The following is a 16,621-nucleotide window of genomic DNA, read 5'->3' as shown; positions in this document are numbered from 1 at the left end:
GTGACTTGTGACTTTGTGGGGCCTTGCTGTCTTGGGAGCTCTTTAGTTGCTTTCTTAAATTGACAGGGAGCTTAGCACTGATGGCATAAATTATGCATAACTCTGCTTGCCTTTCTTTGGTTGTTTCCTCTTGGTTACCTGCTTACAGGTTCTGCTGCTTTCTATAGAAACTAAATGCCCAGTTCATATATTTATCGTCAGTGTGTCAGTTATATTCTGCTAGGTAATTGTATAGGTTCATAGCTAAATATGAAGCAGTTGTTGATAGAAACTTGAATTCTGGGTAGAATAACTACACTGAAAACAAACTGTCATTAGTGTAAATGCTGCTCACTCCAGTATTCCAAAAGTCCCGTGAAATTTGTGAAAAATGTGTATAAGCATAGTATTAAATTTGTGCTCAAGTGAGTCTGGGGCTCTCTAGCTCAGAGGTAGAGTGCATGGCCAGCATGCACAGCTACCGAAGTCACTCCTTAGCTACATCCACACACAAGCACACACGTGCACAGTAAAGACCATAGATTGTCAGATCTTCCTTATTATTTATAGAGGACTTTGCAAATAGAAACTGCAGTTACCGCTGAGCATGATAGTGCACACCTTTAATCCCAGCACTTGGGAGGCAGAAGGAAGGAGGCGGACTGCTATTGAGTTCAAGACCAGCCTGGTCTACGAAGCGAGTCCAGGACAGCTAAAGGCTATACAAAGAAACCTGTCTTGAAAAACAAACAAAAACAAAAGCAAAAAAAGAAAAGAAAAGAAACTGCAGTTACCTCATTTTATTCTGAGGTAGGACAGTGGTTCCTATTGTACTGAGAAGGAACAGTGCAGGTCCAAAGAGCAGGAACTAGATTGTGTTTAACTATCTAATCCAAGAACAAATTTCAGTATTTTCTATTCCTAGAACCTTTGTTTTTATCTCATTTTCTTTTTGTGTTTATCATGTAAAAATTCAGAAAAGTAACAACATTTTTCCTGCAGTAACTTTTGTGTTGAATTTCTCAGAGTGCTCCATTGCGCATAGTGATTGTCTTCATTTAATTACTAATATCTTAAAGATGTGTTCATGGGCATAAACTGAGGCTTCATAACCAGGTTCTCCAGAAAGCATTCTGGAAAAGTACCTGTGATTATTTCCCCCTTTAAAACCAAAGATAGGTTTTTTGGGAGTTTGCTTTTGTTTTTGATGTGCAGTTTTTGCTTTTTGTTTTGTATAAGTGATTGCCATGATTACAAAACAAAAATGCGAATATAGTATAACGTTAGCCTTTACAATTGTTATAATAGGTCTGGGGTATGTTTTACTTCTGAGATATATGATCATCAAGCAGGGCCTGGTTGCATAGGCCTCTAATTCCAGCTATTCTGTAGGCTGAAGACAGGGGATTGCAAGTTCAAGACCAGCCTAGGCAACTTTTAGTGAGATGCTATCTCAAAATAAAAAGTAGAAGCAATCTAGGGATGTGGCTCAGTGATCAGCATGGTCAGAGCCAGGGTCCATCCACAGCACCCAGAGCAGAGTAAATGCAAATGAGCGAGCAAATACAGCCGACTGAGCATGCAGCACAGTGGTAGAGCACCTGACTAATAGGCAGACAATTTGGAGTTCAACCCTTCCTTTAAAAAAAAAAGGGGGAGGATCAGTTTTCAGAATATGGTACAAAAATGGTTGCCTGGAATTCTAAACAAAAATTCCTATGATTTTAACAGGAAAATTGTTGGGGGGGGGAAGAAAGTTGATGTGTTTGGTCATTTTTTGAAAGCCCAAAATAGCACATGGAAGATTGAAACAACAGGATTATGAGTTCAAGTGTGAGCGACATAGTGAAATTGTCTCAAAAACAAACTGTGGCAAGACAGCTTGAATCTGGGAGTTGGAGTGTGGGGAGTAGGAGTTAGTGTAATCAAAGTACAGTGTAAGAAATTCTCAGAAATAATAAAAATTTCTTAGTTCATTTATAACTAAGATTCAAAGATGTGCACACCTTTAGTCCCAGCACTAGGAAGGCAAAGGCAGATGGATCTCTGTGAGTTTGAGGCCAGCCTCATCTACAAAGCGAGTCTAGGACAGCCAGGGCTATTACACAGAGAAACCCTGTCTTCAAAAACCAAGCCAAACAAACAAACAAAAAATTCAAAGATGATCCCTAATTTACAATAGTCCAGTGTATGATTGTCAGCTTTCCAGAGTACATACAAAAGCACTCCCACGCACCACCATGCTTTTCCTTTTCAGCATGATATTCAGTAAATTATGGGAGATACTGAAAAATAAATAACAAAATAAAGCATTGTACTTCTCAAGCTCTAAACTTCCCTTTTATTCATATTCTAACATAAACTTAATGATTTTGAGCAGTTCCATATCAAATTTTAAGGAAACGGGTATGGTTATTGAGAAATAAACTGAGCCAGAGACATCAAACTGCAAGGCACTCGTTAGAGTCATTTCATACAGCTGTTAAAAGAGGCTCTGACAGTCTAACAATTATATTTCCTGTTTTGGTGAAGAATGACCTGGGTTTTGGTTAGTGTGCTCTGTTTATAAAGTTAGGGTAAGCTGCTTGCTGAGAACGTCACTGAAATGTTACATGTTGGGACTGGGGCGAAATTGTATTCTCCTCACTTTCTGATTTTTCTTTTCTTTTCTTTATTTTTTTATTTTTTATTTTTAATGACTAGTAACCTTTATAATTTGAAAAGATGGGGTGTTGTTTTTTGAGACCATCTCCTGTAGCTTAGGCTGTTCTGGCACTGGCTATGGAGCTAGGAATGACCTTGAACGCTGACCTCACAGGCTCATGCAAACCCCCAAGATCAGCTAAGGTGCTGGGTTTTTTGGGTTTGGGTTTGGTTTTAGGTTTTGTTGTTTTTTGTTTTGTTTGTTTGATTGATTTTTGACTAATCAAGTACAGTAGTGAGAAGAACAGGAGTTCAGTCTGTAGCTCACTATGAACAATCAATTGTGATCACTCACTACCTTCAGCGCAGCCAGGTGCTGGTTTTCTAAGACAGTACATGCACAGCACTAGCCCTTCCGTGCTATGAGTTCCTAACGTCTTGCTGGCTCTGTCTGCCCTACATTTATCTGTCTCCCCAATACCTGTCAGAGATGGTTCTTGTTCTGTTTTCAGGCTGGGGATGATTGCTGTTTGTTTCTTTGAAATGGGGTCTCGTGTAGCCCAGGTTGAGCTCATACTTTCTGTGTGGTCCAGGCTGGTCTTAAACTCCTGATCCTTTTGCCTCAGATTCCTTAACACTGGGATTACAGGTGTGAGCCACCATGTCCAGCTAAGAATAGTTATTAAAATTAAATCCTGGAAAGTAGTACTTCAGCCTGGAAGAAAATACTTCAGCCATACAGCTAACAAACAGAGCACTGTTTAAGATAACAGATACGAGATAATGAGAACACAATGCCATAAAGCTGAAAAACTGGAGACACTTTGAAGCTGGCTCTCTGCGGTACTTTAGAACCCTGTTCTTGATACACATTATTTTGCTTGCAGATGATGAAGAACGAGAGCTTCAGATGGATCCTGCAGACTATGGCAAGCAGCGCTTCAATGATGTCCTTTAGGTCTGCGGGACTCCCAAAACCCAAAGTGCTGTGCGGCGAGTCATCTCTACTTGTCAATCTTGACTTTTGTTGTAAAGATCAGTTGTATCGGTTGTAAAGATACATCGAGATAGAGTTAAGGAAATTTTAATGAAGGAATGTACCGATGTACATATGTGAACTTTTTCATATTGTATTATCAAAGCAGATACTTTTTTGGTTACGACACAGCTGAGCCAAAAACGGTTAATCTTTGCATTTAAAGCAAACTAATGTAAATTTCACATTTTATTGAGCCTAATTTTTTTTTCACACAAAGACAAACAGGAACAAATGGTTGTACAGGTTATATGCTGCACATAGTGTGACCACAATGAGACGTTACTCAGCTGAAAAGTCTACACTAACACGCTTTTGTTACCCCGTAGGTGTCCTCTACTGCCCCTCCCTTAGCACCCTTTCAGGAGTTGTGCTAGACTAGCTACACAGAAGCAGGGACGCTGGATGCCAGACGGTGGGCAGCGTGGGCAGAATGGCCTCCTGCTCCTTTCATCTTAGCGAGCACTGGGTGATTGGGCTGAGACAGATGAAAGCCCAGGTCATCACTGCCAGATGCTTATGTTACCCCTTACTTGGTTCCTGAGGTTGTGGATGCATGGTTGACAATGTACTTTTACTTTTCAGGTAATGCCAGTGCTGTGTAACCCTGCTCAGCACCGGCTGAAATTCTTTATGTTTTCAGAGTTCAAGTCGGTGAATATATTCACCATTTATGTGTCAGATCCTGAAAGAGACTAAGCCCAATTTTGAAATGAGTCTACAGTCAGTACAGCAAAGCTTTTCTCGTAGTTTTAATGATCATATTTGATTAGACTTTTCCAGAACTACTAAGTAAGGGATTTTAAAAGGATTTTATTAATGAACAGATGAATAGAAGTACTGTGAAGTCTACAGCTGTTTTACTGAAATAGCTGAAAACTTTGTAATAAAAATGAGTATTTGTAATTAAAATTAATGTTAGTTAAGAACCCACCAAGCTGATTTGCTAGACTTAAAGAGTTATTTTCAGTACTTTGTGTCTTTTGATATTACTCATTAGGATGTATAAGCTAGCTAATCCTTGTTTGCTGACTTCAAGCACTTTTAATTTTTTGTGTTTCCTAAAAATAAAAGGTATTGATCATAAGGGGAAAATGTAAGGCCTGTAGGAAAAAAATACTGGTTTGGGTTTTGTTTTTGAAGAAGGGCTGCTATAAATTACATATAAACCTAAATACAGAGGAGTGGCTGTAGCTCAGATGTGAGGCCTGGGTTTGATTCCAACACTGAAGGACAGAACAGCAAACAAGCGAACAGACATAAAAAGTCCCCACACTAAGGCTCTAACCAAAATACTAACCTATAGAAGAAATGGCTATTAGCTTACTGAAATACTGAACTTCTTATATTTCAGTCCAAAGTTATTTAATGGCCAGAAAGAGATGGAGTAATTTATTAAAATGTTTTTCTACTATATCAGAGCCAGGCGTGGTGGCGCAAGCCTTTAATCCCAGCACTCGGGAGGCAGAGGCAGGTGGATCACTGTGAGCTCAAGGCCAGCCTGGTCTACAAAGGGAGTCCAGAACAGCCAAGGCTACACAGAGAAACCCTGTCTCAAAAAAAAAAAAAAAAAAAAACCTACTATATCAGATTACGAACAGTTGGGCAGGTATTACACCTGTAATCCTAATGTTGAGGAAGCTGAGACAGATGGGTCCCTGGGGCTCACTGAGCAGTCATCCTGGCCCAGTTAGCAAGTTCCAAGTCCCAGTAAAGGAACAACTCCGAGGCTGACCTCTGACCTCCATATATATACCAACACCTGTACCTACCACATGTAACTGCGTGCGCGCGCGCGTGCGCGCGCGCGCGCACACACACACACACACACACACACACACACACACACACACACACACACACACCAAGAGACTAAGCAGTTCATACTGAAGTTGTCAGTAAAGTCAGGCCTGTAGTAAAAAGTCTGATGATTCACATTAAAATGCAGTTAAAGGGAGTGATGAACATCCTGAACATCCACAGGAGTTCACAAGGGGAGCTGCATCCATCCACAGGTGCCTAGTGATGCTTTATACCTGATGTTACGGAACTGTACAGACAAAACGTAAGGATGCCTGCTGATTCCTAAAAACGGTTACTATCCTTAACACAGCAAAAACATCAGTTAGCAGCCTAGACATTTTAAACTGAGGAATCTTGGACCAATTGATAATATTTTGACTGCATTAACATTTTAGTGCTATAATGTACTGTGTGAAGAATCTCTTTACGTTGTGACACTCTATAGTCTGTATTACACATGCTGTTTTGTTTTGTTTACAGTGTTTTACTTCTGCCTTAAGATTTTAGGGAATTTGTTGATTTTGTTTTGTTTTAATGTATTTTTGCTCTGAATTAAGTGTTAATTTGATGGGAACTCTGATTTTAAAAATCATCACTTACTGGGTTCTAATAAATTAAAAAGTTAAACTTGTTTCACAGTTTTGATTTTACTACATTACATGAATGTAAACATTTACATCTTGACACTAAAATTTGCATAAATGTTAGCAGCCTGGCGTGGTGGCACACAGCTTTAATCACAGCACTCAGGAGGCAGAGACAGATGATCACTGTGAGTTCAAGGCCAGCCTGGTCTACAAAGCGAGTCCAGGAAAGCCAAGATAACATAGAGAAACCTTGTCTTGAAAAACCAAAAAAGAAAAAAAAAGAAAGAAAGAAAAAAACATTTATTTTAGGTTAAATTGAACTAGAAGACCAGGGTTTTTACTATATTCGGCAACGGTTGAAAGTCTTTTGTGTTCTTAACGTTAGTCGTAGGTAGTGAGATATGTGATTTAGATAGACAAGGTCTCTTCTAGAGCTTGCATTCATAGGGAAGCAGCCAGCACAGGAATGAATCAGATAAAATACTGATAAAATGGAGAGAGAGGAAAATGGGTAGGAATGACCTTAACTTGGAGAGGAGAGTTAAAGAATACTAAGTATAGTACAAACAGATGGGATTAAGGGTTAGTGTTAGAGTTGGGTTTTTGAAACCCCAAAGCCCACCTCTAATGACATACCTCCTCCAACAAGGCCACATTCCTAAGAGTTACACGCCATGGAGACTGAGTATTTAAATCTATGAGCCTACGGGAGCCATTACCATTCAAACCTCCACATCGATATATGTGTATGCATATGCACACAGAGCGGTGAGGGGGAGGAGAAAGATTGTTTCAAGAAGTTATGCTACTTGGAGAGGGGTGATAATGGTTCCTGAAGAGCCAACAGAACCCCCATACCATGCCTGAGAACTCCCCGCCTCAAGATGTTTGGCTAGAGGGCTGCAGAGATGGCTCAGAGGTTAAGAGCACCACCTGCTCTTCCAAAGGTCCTGAGTTCAATTCCCAGCAACCACATGGTGGCTCAACCATCAGTAATGAGATCTGGTGCCCTCTTCTCACATACAGACTTACATGCAGGCAGAACACTGAGTACATAATAAATAAACAAATCTTTAAAAAAGATGTTGGGTAGAGTACTCCAAGAGTCACACAAAACAATATAGGCTGTTACTGTTGCCCTGGTTTTGTCTCATTGCGGAAGACATGATGTACTTCAGGCAGAACTTGGAGTAATGGAGCTAGAAGTGATCTGGAAGCTTCCCTGAGGAGTGCCTCTCATAGTACTGGTGCTATGCAGGCTGCAAAGAAGAGCAGCATTGAGCAGTCCTACCCAGCTGTACAGCATATGAACCAGCACCATATCCACATTGGTAAGATAATAACACAAATCTTGGGCCTTCCCAACTCTAAGTAGACTTAAAGGCTTGCTGAACAGAAGAGAACTCATGCCTGCTACTATAAACCCAGCCTGTGGCTGGAGAGGTCATAGACCTAAGAGAAGAACCTACTACCAACATTTTCCTAAACCATTATAATTCCTAATTGTGCTGCGAATACTTATCCCTACACCCACAGATGAATGTAGCTGTCATCAAAGAAGCTTTTTTTTTTTCCAGTTGGAGACCATTAGAGAAAGTCATGATCAAAATGCAGAGAACAACTGACCATGAAGTGCCCAGCCACAATAGAGACATCCACAACAGCTCCTACATTTCAGACTCAGGAAATATCTCTGAAGAAGGAACAGAAAGAGTGTAAGAGCCAGAGGACCAGGAAGTCTGTTCTGAGACTACAGCTACGACGGGAGCTACACCCATGAAGTCTCAACCACATGGCTGCCTAAACAAGGCCTGAACAACAAACCAGGCAAGGCCTCAAGTGGAGGCCTAGGGACACCAACCCAGCCACAAAATCTTCCATCTACAGTTCGTCCTGCCACAGGAGGCAAGCAGGATCGTCATCAGAGAGACCTCATTCACAGCCAGTGGGAACAAATGCAGAGCTCCACACCCAGACACTAGGCGGAGCTTGGGGAGCCTGGTGGAGGAGGAGAAGGATCAGAGGAACCAGAGGGGGTCAGGAATATCACTAGAATGTGGTCTACAGAACCAACTGACTGGGACTTAGAGGGGCTCTCAGAGGTCAGGGAGCCTGTAGGTGTCTGACCTAGGTCCTCCGAGTATATGTTATGGCTGAGTAGTTGGTGGTGTTGTGGGAATCCTAACATTGGAAACAGGCCGACCGACTTACCTACTCATGGGACCCTTTTCCTCCTACTGGGTTGCCTTGTCTAGCCTTGATGTAATGGTATGTGACTGTGTGTTACTGAGATCTCTCAGTGTAATACTGAGATCACCTAGATGTTCTCATACAGAACATCATTAATTGCAGAATATACATTACATATAGAATATGGCATTAATTTTGCCCTTGCACCTGGTCTTATTGTAGCTTGTTATGCCTTGTTTGGTTAATGTCCCTGGGAGGGAAAGTGGGGGGGGGGTGGACGAGTGGGTCTGGGAAGGAGGCAGGGGAAACCAGGGGAAGGGGAAGAAAGGGAAACTGGTCAGGACGTAATATATGAGAATAATAATAATAATAAAAAGACCAAAACGACAATTGACATCCCAACATAGACGGGAGCAATCTCACAGGATACCACCCATAGATAAAGAACTATAAGCAATTAACAACTGCTATGAATGGGAGAGGCAGTGCTCCCCAGGCACGATCCCCCTGCTTAGTTAACCACCTCTGAGTGGTCAACCTTAGAAACGTGAGTAGGCAACACTGAACTGACTGAGTAGTTTATATGTATAGGTAACAACCATGGTTAAGGTGGAGGCCCTGTGGATTTGGGAGGGAGTAGGGATTATATGGGAGGGGTGGTTAATTATACTTTAACTAAAGAATTTAAAAAATTAACTAAAAAACTAAAAATAAAGATTTTGTTTTGTTTTTGTTTTTCAAGACAGTTTCTCTGTGTTAACAGCCTTGGCTGTCCTGGACTTTTTGTAGACCAGGCTGGCCTCGAACTCACAAAGATCCACCTGCCTCTGCCTCTTGAGTTCCAGGATTAAAGGCGTGCACTACCGCTCCCATCTGATAATTTTTTTTAATTCAAAAATTATTAAATGCTCAGGAAACCAGGGCAGATGGATCCCCGTGAGTTTAAGGCCAGCCTGGGTTACATAGTAAGTTCCAGGACAACTAGGGCCGCATAGAGAGACCCTGCCTCAAAACAAAAAGAAAAGTCCAACTGGCGGGCAGCAAGATGGCTTAACAGGTGAAGGTGTTTGCAGCTCAACAGTACCACCCTGACATCCTGGATTCCATCTCTGGAAACCACGTAAAGGTGGAAGGAGAAGTGACCACAAAAACGTGGGAAAAATCCGAAATCTTATTTTTAAAAATCCAGCTGGTCAGAAGAGATAGCTGTAAGATACTTGCTGTGCAAGCATCAGGACCTGAGTTCAGATCCCCAAAACCCACATAAGAATGCCTGTTGTGGTACCACCTGTCTGTAAGCCCAGCCTTGGTGATGTAGAGTCACATCCCTGGAGTTCACTGGGCAGCCAGGCTAGCAGAACCTATGAATGCCAGCTTAAGGTGAGAGATCTTGAAAATGAGGAGAGAGATTTAAAATGACACTGAGTATTGGCCTCTGGCCTCCACATGTACACGCGCATATACCCAAACATGTATATTCACACAAGTCAGACCATGTTCCAAAATGTAAAGGTTCCAAAGCTTTTACTCAAAAAAGTCCAGTCATATGACTGATGCCTTGGTTATGGACTAGACCCTCCCACATCAATCTCTAATTAAGGAACTGTCCCTCAGGCTCGGCTGCTTACAGCCTGGTCTCTGGAGGCATTTTCTCAATTGAGGCTTCTCAGATGACTGTAGATTGTGTCAAGTTAGCCAGCACAGCTGGAGTATAATGAGCAGGTGAAGAAAAAGGACCCATAAATGAAACTGTAGAACATAAAAGACATTTTACATAGGATGCTTTCAGTAAAAATGTGAATATAACTAAAAATCATTTGTAAGGTATATCATCTTTTTTTTTTTTAAATACATAGCTAGGTGGGTAGAATGCTTGCCTAATTTAAGATTAGAAGAATCCAGCAAGCCATAGTTTTCATCCCCAACACCATATAAGCTGGTTATGGTGGCACATGATTGAAATCCCAGCACTTGAGAGGTAAAGGCCAGAGGAGCTGGAGTTCAAGTTCACCACTACATTGTTGGCATATTCGTTTAGGCTACTTTATTTATGTTCTTATATCTCTACCTCCCTTCCAACCCCCAACACCAGGCAGGAGAGATGGAAGCTTAGAAGGGAAAGAGGGCGTAGGTCTCTTTAGACTACTTCCTGCTCGTTAGGGTCATTGGGTTCCTAGGGGCAAGTCCAATCTTCATTGTCAGGATATGTCCAAATTCTCTTTATCAAACCACAACAGCAACCAGGAGCAGCACAGGAGAGTAGAAGCCTCCTCCTCCTCCTCCTCCTCCTCCTCCTCCACCTCCTCCACCTCTTCTACCTCCTTCACCTCCTCCTCTACCTCCTCCAACTCTTCCTCCTCCTCCTGTCCCTTCTCCTTCTCCTCTCTCTCCTCTTCCTCCTCCTCTTCTTCCTTCTTTTTCCACTGCCTTCTACTCCACACCCCTGCCTCTCTGTGGGCTCTGGTATTTATACCCTCTCAAGAGTTCCGCAGAAGGCTGGCATGTTGGTGCACCCTTTAGTCCCAGCACTCGGGAGGCAGAGGCAGAAGGATCTCTGTGAGTTCGAGGCCAGCCTGGTCTACAAAGTGAGTTCAGGATAGCCAAGGCTACACAGAGAAACCTTGTCTCGAAAAAACAAACAAACAAAAAAAGAGTTCCCCAGAAACCCAGGCATAGTGATGGATGCCTTTAATCCCAGTACTCAGGGAGGCAAAGGCAGGTGGATCGTTGTAAGTTTGAGGCCAGCCTGGTCTACAAAGCAAGTCTAGGACAGCCAAGGCTACACAGAGAAACCTTGTCTTGAAAAACCAAAACAAGCTGGGCGGTGGTGGCGCATGCCTTTAATCCCAGCACTGAGGAGGCAGAGGCAGGCGGATCACTATGAGTTTGAGGCCATCCTGGTCTACAAAAGCAAGTCCAGGACAGTCAAGGCTACACAGAGAAACACTGTCTCAAAGGAAAAAAAGAAAAAGAAAAACCAAAACAAACAAACAAACATAAGTACAGCTGGCAAAAATCATGCCCCTGCTAGTGCCTGAGGCAAATCATAGCTAGCAACTGTGGACTGTAAGCTTAGATTTTTTTTTTCAAAACCCTACTTTATTTGAAGTTCCTTGATGCCTCTGTCTTCCTGCTCCACCCCAATCCCAACACCCTAATATCAGGTAGGGAAAAAGAAGGTTAGTGGAGAGAGGGTGTGTGGTTCTCTTTAGCTACTTCCTGCTGTTTAGGGACGTAGTTCCATGGGGCAAGTCCAATCTTCATTTCAGGATATCACCGAGGATGTCTCATCACACTGCATCAACAGCAATCGGGATCCGCAGGGGGTAAGCACCAGCAGCCTTCTGTCTCGAAGCCCCATCCTCTCATCCCTCTTTCCCTCCCCCACTCTCTCTCTGGGCTCTGGAATTTATCCTCTCTCCAGAGTCCTCAGAATTAAACTTAACTGCAGCTGGCAAAGAAGACCACGCCCTTCTCAGAGCCGCACGAGGCAAATAGTCTGCTGCTGTGGACAACCCCATATCCCACACCTGGGATTTTTTAAAAAAGCATATTTATGTAACAACACGGGTTTTTAAGAAACCAAAATTCTTACTACACTACATAGTGAGTTCAAGGCCAGCTTGGGATACATGGGACCCTGTCTGCAAAGAAGAAAAAGTATTAAGCTTATCCACCTGCTCATGTGCATACTCATGTAACAGAGAATCTTTTAAAGGTGATACATACCTGTAATCCCAGCACTCGAGAGACTGGGGGAAAGGAAACTCAAGTTCAAGGCCAACTGGGTTATATAGTGTCTCTGGCCATCCTGACACAGAGTGAGACCTTGTTTTAAACAACCAACTAAAGCTTGTGAGGGAAGGTGCTACTTCCATGACAGCCGACACAGGAAACTTCTGCTTCCCAGCTGGCACCATGGCTCCAAGGAGGTGGCCATTGGGAAGTTCCAACAAATTGGGTCTAGCCTTGGAAAATGTAGTGATAAAAGACAGCAAAGAAACATATTCACTGGGTAGTGGTGGCATATGCCTTTAACCCCAGCACTTAGGAGACAGAGGCAGCCAGATCTCTGTGATCCAAGGCCAGCCTTGTCTACATAGTGAGTTCTAGGACACCCAGTGGCATTTAGAGAGACCATGTTTCCAAAAAAAATGAGGGAGAAAGGGAAAAGGGGGAAAAGAAGAAAAGAAGGCTGTTTGTCCTTGGGAGCTAACAGAATGTCCTTTTTGGAGATTTAGTCTAAACCTGCCCTACTCTGATATAGCCAAACATGGAGCCCTCAGTTATATAGTCAGAGGAAACACTAAGGAAATGACATCCTGCCAAATTAGGACTTGAGAAACTCCTGGAACTCTGTAGATAAAAAGCATTTGGTAGTGTGTGTCTAGCATGTATGAGGCCCTGGATCCCATCTCCTGCACTGTATAAACCAAGCATGAACTGTAACCTTAACACTTGGGAGGTAGAGCCAGGAAGATCAGGAATTTAGAGTTATCCTACGCTACATAGAGAGTTCAAAGCCAGCTAAGGATACACATGAAACATAAAACACAAAAGAATTAACACAGTGAGAGTTAAAGAGATGGCTCAGTCAGTAAAGTGCTTGCTGTACAAGCTTTGAGCCACAGCATCGACATAAAAAGCCAAGTTCAGGGGGCTGGAGAGATGGCTCAGAGGTTAAGGCCACTGACTGCTCTTCCAGAGGTCCTGAGTTCAATTCCCAGCAACCACATGGTGGCTCACAGCTATATATAATGTAATCTGATACCCTCTTCTGGCCTACAGGTGTACATGCAGGCAGAACACTGTGTACTGTGTACATCATCATCATCATCCTCATCATCATCATCATCAAAGCTCAGGGGCTAGAACTTGGTGACTCAGTGGTTAAGAGCACTTATTACAAGCTGGGCATGGTGGCCCACACCTTTAATTCCAGGACTCAGGAGACAGAGGCAGGCAGATCTCTGTGAGTTCAAGGCCAGCCTGGTCTACAAAATGAGTCCAGAACAACCAAGGCTACACAGAGAAACCTTGTCTCAAAAAACAAAACAAAAAAGTGACTGATGCAGCCGGGTGTTGATGGCGCATACCTGTAATCCCAGCACTCCGGAGGCAGAAGCAGGCCGATGACTGTGAGTTTGCGGCCAGCCTGGTGTACAAAGTGAGTCCAGGACAGCCAAGGCTACACAGAGAAACCCTGTCTCGAAAAAGAACTAAACAAACAAAAGTGACTGTTGCAGGATATTTGATCCCATTATGAACCATGAGATGGTGAACTGTAAACACCTGTCTTTTGTTTGGTGTGGTTCATCCCTAACATATAGACCTTTAATCCAAGAGCTTTCTGTACACAGGACTTGATAAAGTTAACTCTAGGTCAAGAGTCAGAGCATGAAACCAGCTGAGTGGGAGTAGGTAGAAAGGAGGGGCTTTGAGTTGAGGAGTATTCAAGATAGGATGGAGAAGAAGGAGCTTTTGAGCTCTTTGGCTCTGGGGCTTTGGCTTTCTCCTCTTGCGCTATTGGCTGAGCTAGCAAGCTTTTGACTTTGGGTCTTTTCCGTCTGGAATGTGAGCTGAGCAGGAAGGTTGGCTGGGTGCTTTCTCCGCTTGTCTGAGCTAGCATCTGGGTTGTAAGTTGTCATTGGTAAAAATCAAACAATTTGGGATTTACTTTCTTGAAAACAACATTTGGCACCCCATGTTGGGTGCCATGTGTAAAGTGAACTTTATTCACCTTGTCTGGGAGGGAGGCTTACTGCCTCCTTCTGCTAACCTAGGCCTACTCTTGGAAGCTTCTAGTCTCCATTACAATCTAAGCAATGCCTAGAATGTTTTTGGCCTCTGAGACTTACTGCTTAATAAGCTCACTCTTTCTTGTCTTACTGAGCTCTGGCTGAGCTGCTCTGCCTGAAACTCCTCTCCCAGCTGACTTATTCAATCTGGCTTCTCTCTTGGTCTCCGAATTGCTCTGCTTGGCCCCATACTAACTCCGGCAATCTGCTCTAATCTTCTGGCTCCTTCTCATCCTCTGACTCAGTCTGTCTTCAACTGTGTCTCGCTTGTTCTCTCAGTCAACCTCCCTCTATAAAACTCTCCCAGTTAAACTGCCTCCTCTGTCCTCATTCTGTGCTGCTCCCTTAAGTAGCTATCCTCTCCTCTCTTTTCATGAGAGTTGTGTGTATCCTATTCTGTCAAATCTTTCTCTGATTCATCACCCTTTCTGCCACTCAATTAGGCATCACTTTCAAACATAGATGCTTCCTTCTACAACTACCTTTACCTTCATTGTTTGGGATTAAAGGCATGTGCCACCATGCCTGACCCTGAGCTTTTCTTTCTTTCTTTCTTTCTTTCTTTCTTTCTTTCTTTTTTTAGACAGGGTTTCTCTGTGTAGCCTTGGCTGTCCTGGACTTGCTTTGTAGACCAGGCTGGCCTTGAACTCACAGCAATCTGCCTGCCTCTGCCTCCCGAATGCTGGGGTTAAAGGCGTGTGCTATCCTGCCCAGCTCCCTAAGTTTTCTTTACCTGAAACTTGCTCTATAACAGGCTGGATCACACAGACCTAGAAGGTCTTTGGATGTGATCTCTTGCCAGAGAAGCAATGTTCTGAATTTAAATTCCTATAGTGACCAGCCATATAAACAAGATATAACCCCACCCCCTTTATATATAGGGGTATGGGTGGTGGAGGGCTGCAGGGGTGGGGTGGGATGGAGTGGTGGGGTGCATATCTTTAATTTCAGCACTCAGGGAGCAGAGGCAGATCTTTGAATTTCACTGGGTCCAGCCTGGCCTACACAGTGAATTTCAGGGCAGCCAGAGCTACATGTTAGGATTCAGATCTGGGACAAGAGACTGAGATGCCTATTTAACATATCAAAGCTGACTTGGCCTCCAGGTGTTATGCCCAGATGGCACCACCCTCCCACAAGACCACTAGAGTCATCTCCAGTGTAAGTGCATGAGGGTCATTTATTCAAGCTCAAGCAGGGACTCACAATGTTTACCAACACAGCAGTTAGAGTTGAGAGCCCCAAAGTCAGAAAATGTAGCATTTTTATAGGTTTCAGACAAAGGAACGGGTTCTACAGCATGTGATTGGATGACACTTTTGCAGACAGACATGTCGGCCCCTGACTGGTTATTGCTATATGCCACACCCCTAACGACCACTTTGGTCAACAGAAAGTATACTTGGATTGTGGGTGCTTTCCTAGAATGAGCTGATAGGCTGTTGCTAGGGGAGTATCTAAGGAATGGAAGGCTGGGTACAGGTTATGGTTTTTCCTGGAACTGAAGTTCAACGTAGTTCAAGCTTAGCATAAATGGAGTTTCTTTTCTCAAAATGGAGTCAGTCAGGTTCCATATTCTCTCCTTCTCAATATCCTAGAGAGACCCAGCTATGGGATAGAACCATGTTCTATCATATCAGTAAATATAGGTTTATACTGTGATCTGAGAACCACTAGCTGAACTGTACTAATTTTTTTCTCTGACAGGTAATTAATCTATTAATAATATAAGGTCTAGATGTTAACAATAAGAGCAGTAAGAGGAGGGCACCTGCTAGGGCAGATATTAAGGTGGTCAACCAAGGAGACCAGCTGAATTAGGATTCATACTTTCCCTGGGATTGTTTCAGCTTTTTTTTTTTTTCCAGTTCTTCCCTGACCGAAGCCACAGAATCTTCGACCACTCCTGAATGTTTAACATAGAAACAGCACTTTTCTCCCAGTGCAGCACACAACCTGCCTTGTTGGAGAAACAATAGATCAAGGCTCCACTTGTTTTGTAACCCAACCTCTAAAAGTGATGTAAGGGATTCTTACAAAGTTGATACGGATTGCTTTACTTTTTTTTTTTTTTTTAATATCTGTGTTTATGGCTGTTCTCAAGGCCCCAATGTTTTTGCCTTGTAGGACTAATGCTGAGACCCCGTTTTCTGCCCCTGCCAGCCCCCTCCCTAGTACTGCTGCTAGAGTGAGGGCGGTAATAGGTTTTCTTTTGCATCTGTGACCATAATTGTCTAATCTCTGATTAAAAAGTCTTTTTTAGAATGGTACATAAACTTGGATATCAATTGAACTAAAATGTAAAGGTCTTAGGTTTGTTTAAGTACCTGGGTGTGTATGGGTGAGGTAAGAGCCGTGGCATAGGCCCACCGTTGTTTCCGTGGGGGACTGTGTACTCTTTGGAGTTAGAGAGCTGCTCAGTTTGGTTGCAGAGGTGATTGTATTCAGTTGGAATGGGACGGCCTATACAAAGTCGGCCCTGTTACTATGTGCAATGTTACTTTAGCGCCCCTTTGTTGCCATCTGCATTTACTCCTGTCTGAAGAGGTGGTGTAGTTATCCACAGTGGCGATACCATTATAGTA

The 16,621-nt window shown here is 43.0% G+C and overlaps 1 protein-coding gene and 1 long non-coding RNA gene across 3 annotated transcripts in view; one reads left to right on the top strand and one right to left on the bottom strand.

Annotated features, from left to right (window-relative positions):
* Window positions 1-6,092, top strand: part of GOLM2 (golgi membrane protein 2) — a 71,098-nt gene extending 65,006 nt beyond the window's left edge. For both annotated transcript variants that reach the window (XM_084776341.1, XM_084776340.1), the window contains one exon: window positions 3,510-6,092. In XM_084776341.1, coding sequence (XP_084632467.1) covers window positions 3,510-3,580 — 71 coding nt within the window. In that variant the 3' untranslated portion in view covers window positions 3,581-6,092. The remainder of the gene's footprint in view (window positions 1-3,509) is intronic.
* LOC311594550 lies at window positions 4,788-7,087 on the bottom strand. Its single transcript, XR_014778127.1, has 2 exons — window positions 5,237-7,087; window positions 4,788-5,066 (listed from the first exon to the last, which is right to left on the bottom strand). It is a non-coding gene; the product is annotated as an uncharacterized lncRNA (long non-coding RNA).
* Between the last annotated feature and the right edge of the window lie 9,534 nt (window positions 7,088-16,621).

The sequence above is a fragment of the Acomys minous genome, assembly GCF_964271855.1.
Source record: "Acomys minous genome assembly, chromosome: 3".
In the NCBI taxonomy this organism is placed as follows: domain Eukaryota; kingdom Metazoa; phylum Chordata; class Mammalia; order Rodentia; family Muridae; genus Acomys; species Acomys minous.
The sequence above is the reverse complement of the archived record's forward strand: the minus strand, read 5'-3'. Positions and strand labels throughout refer to the sequence as shown.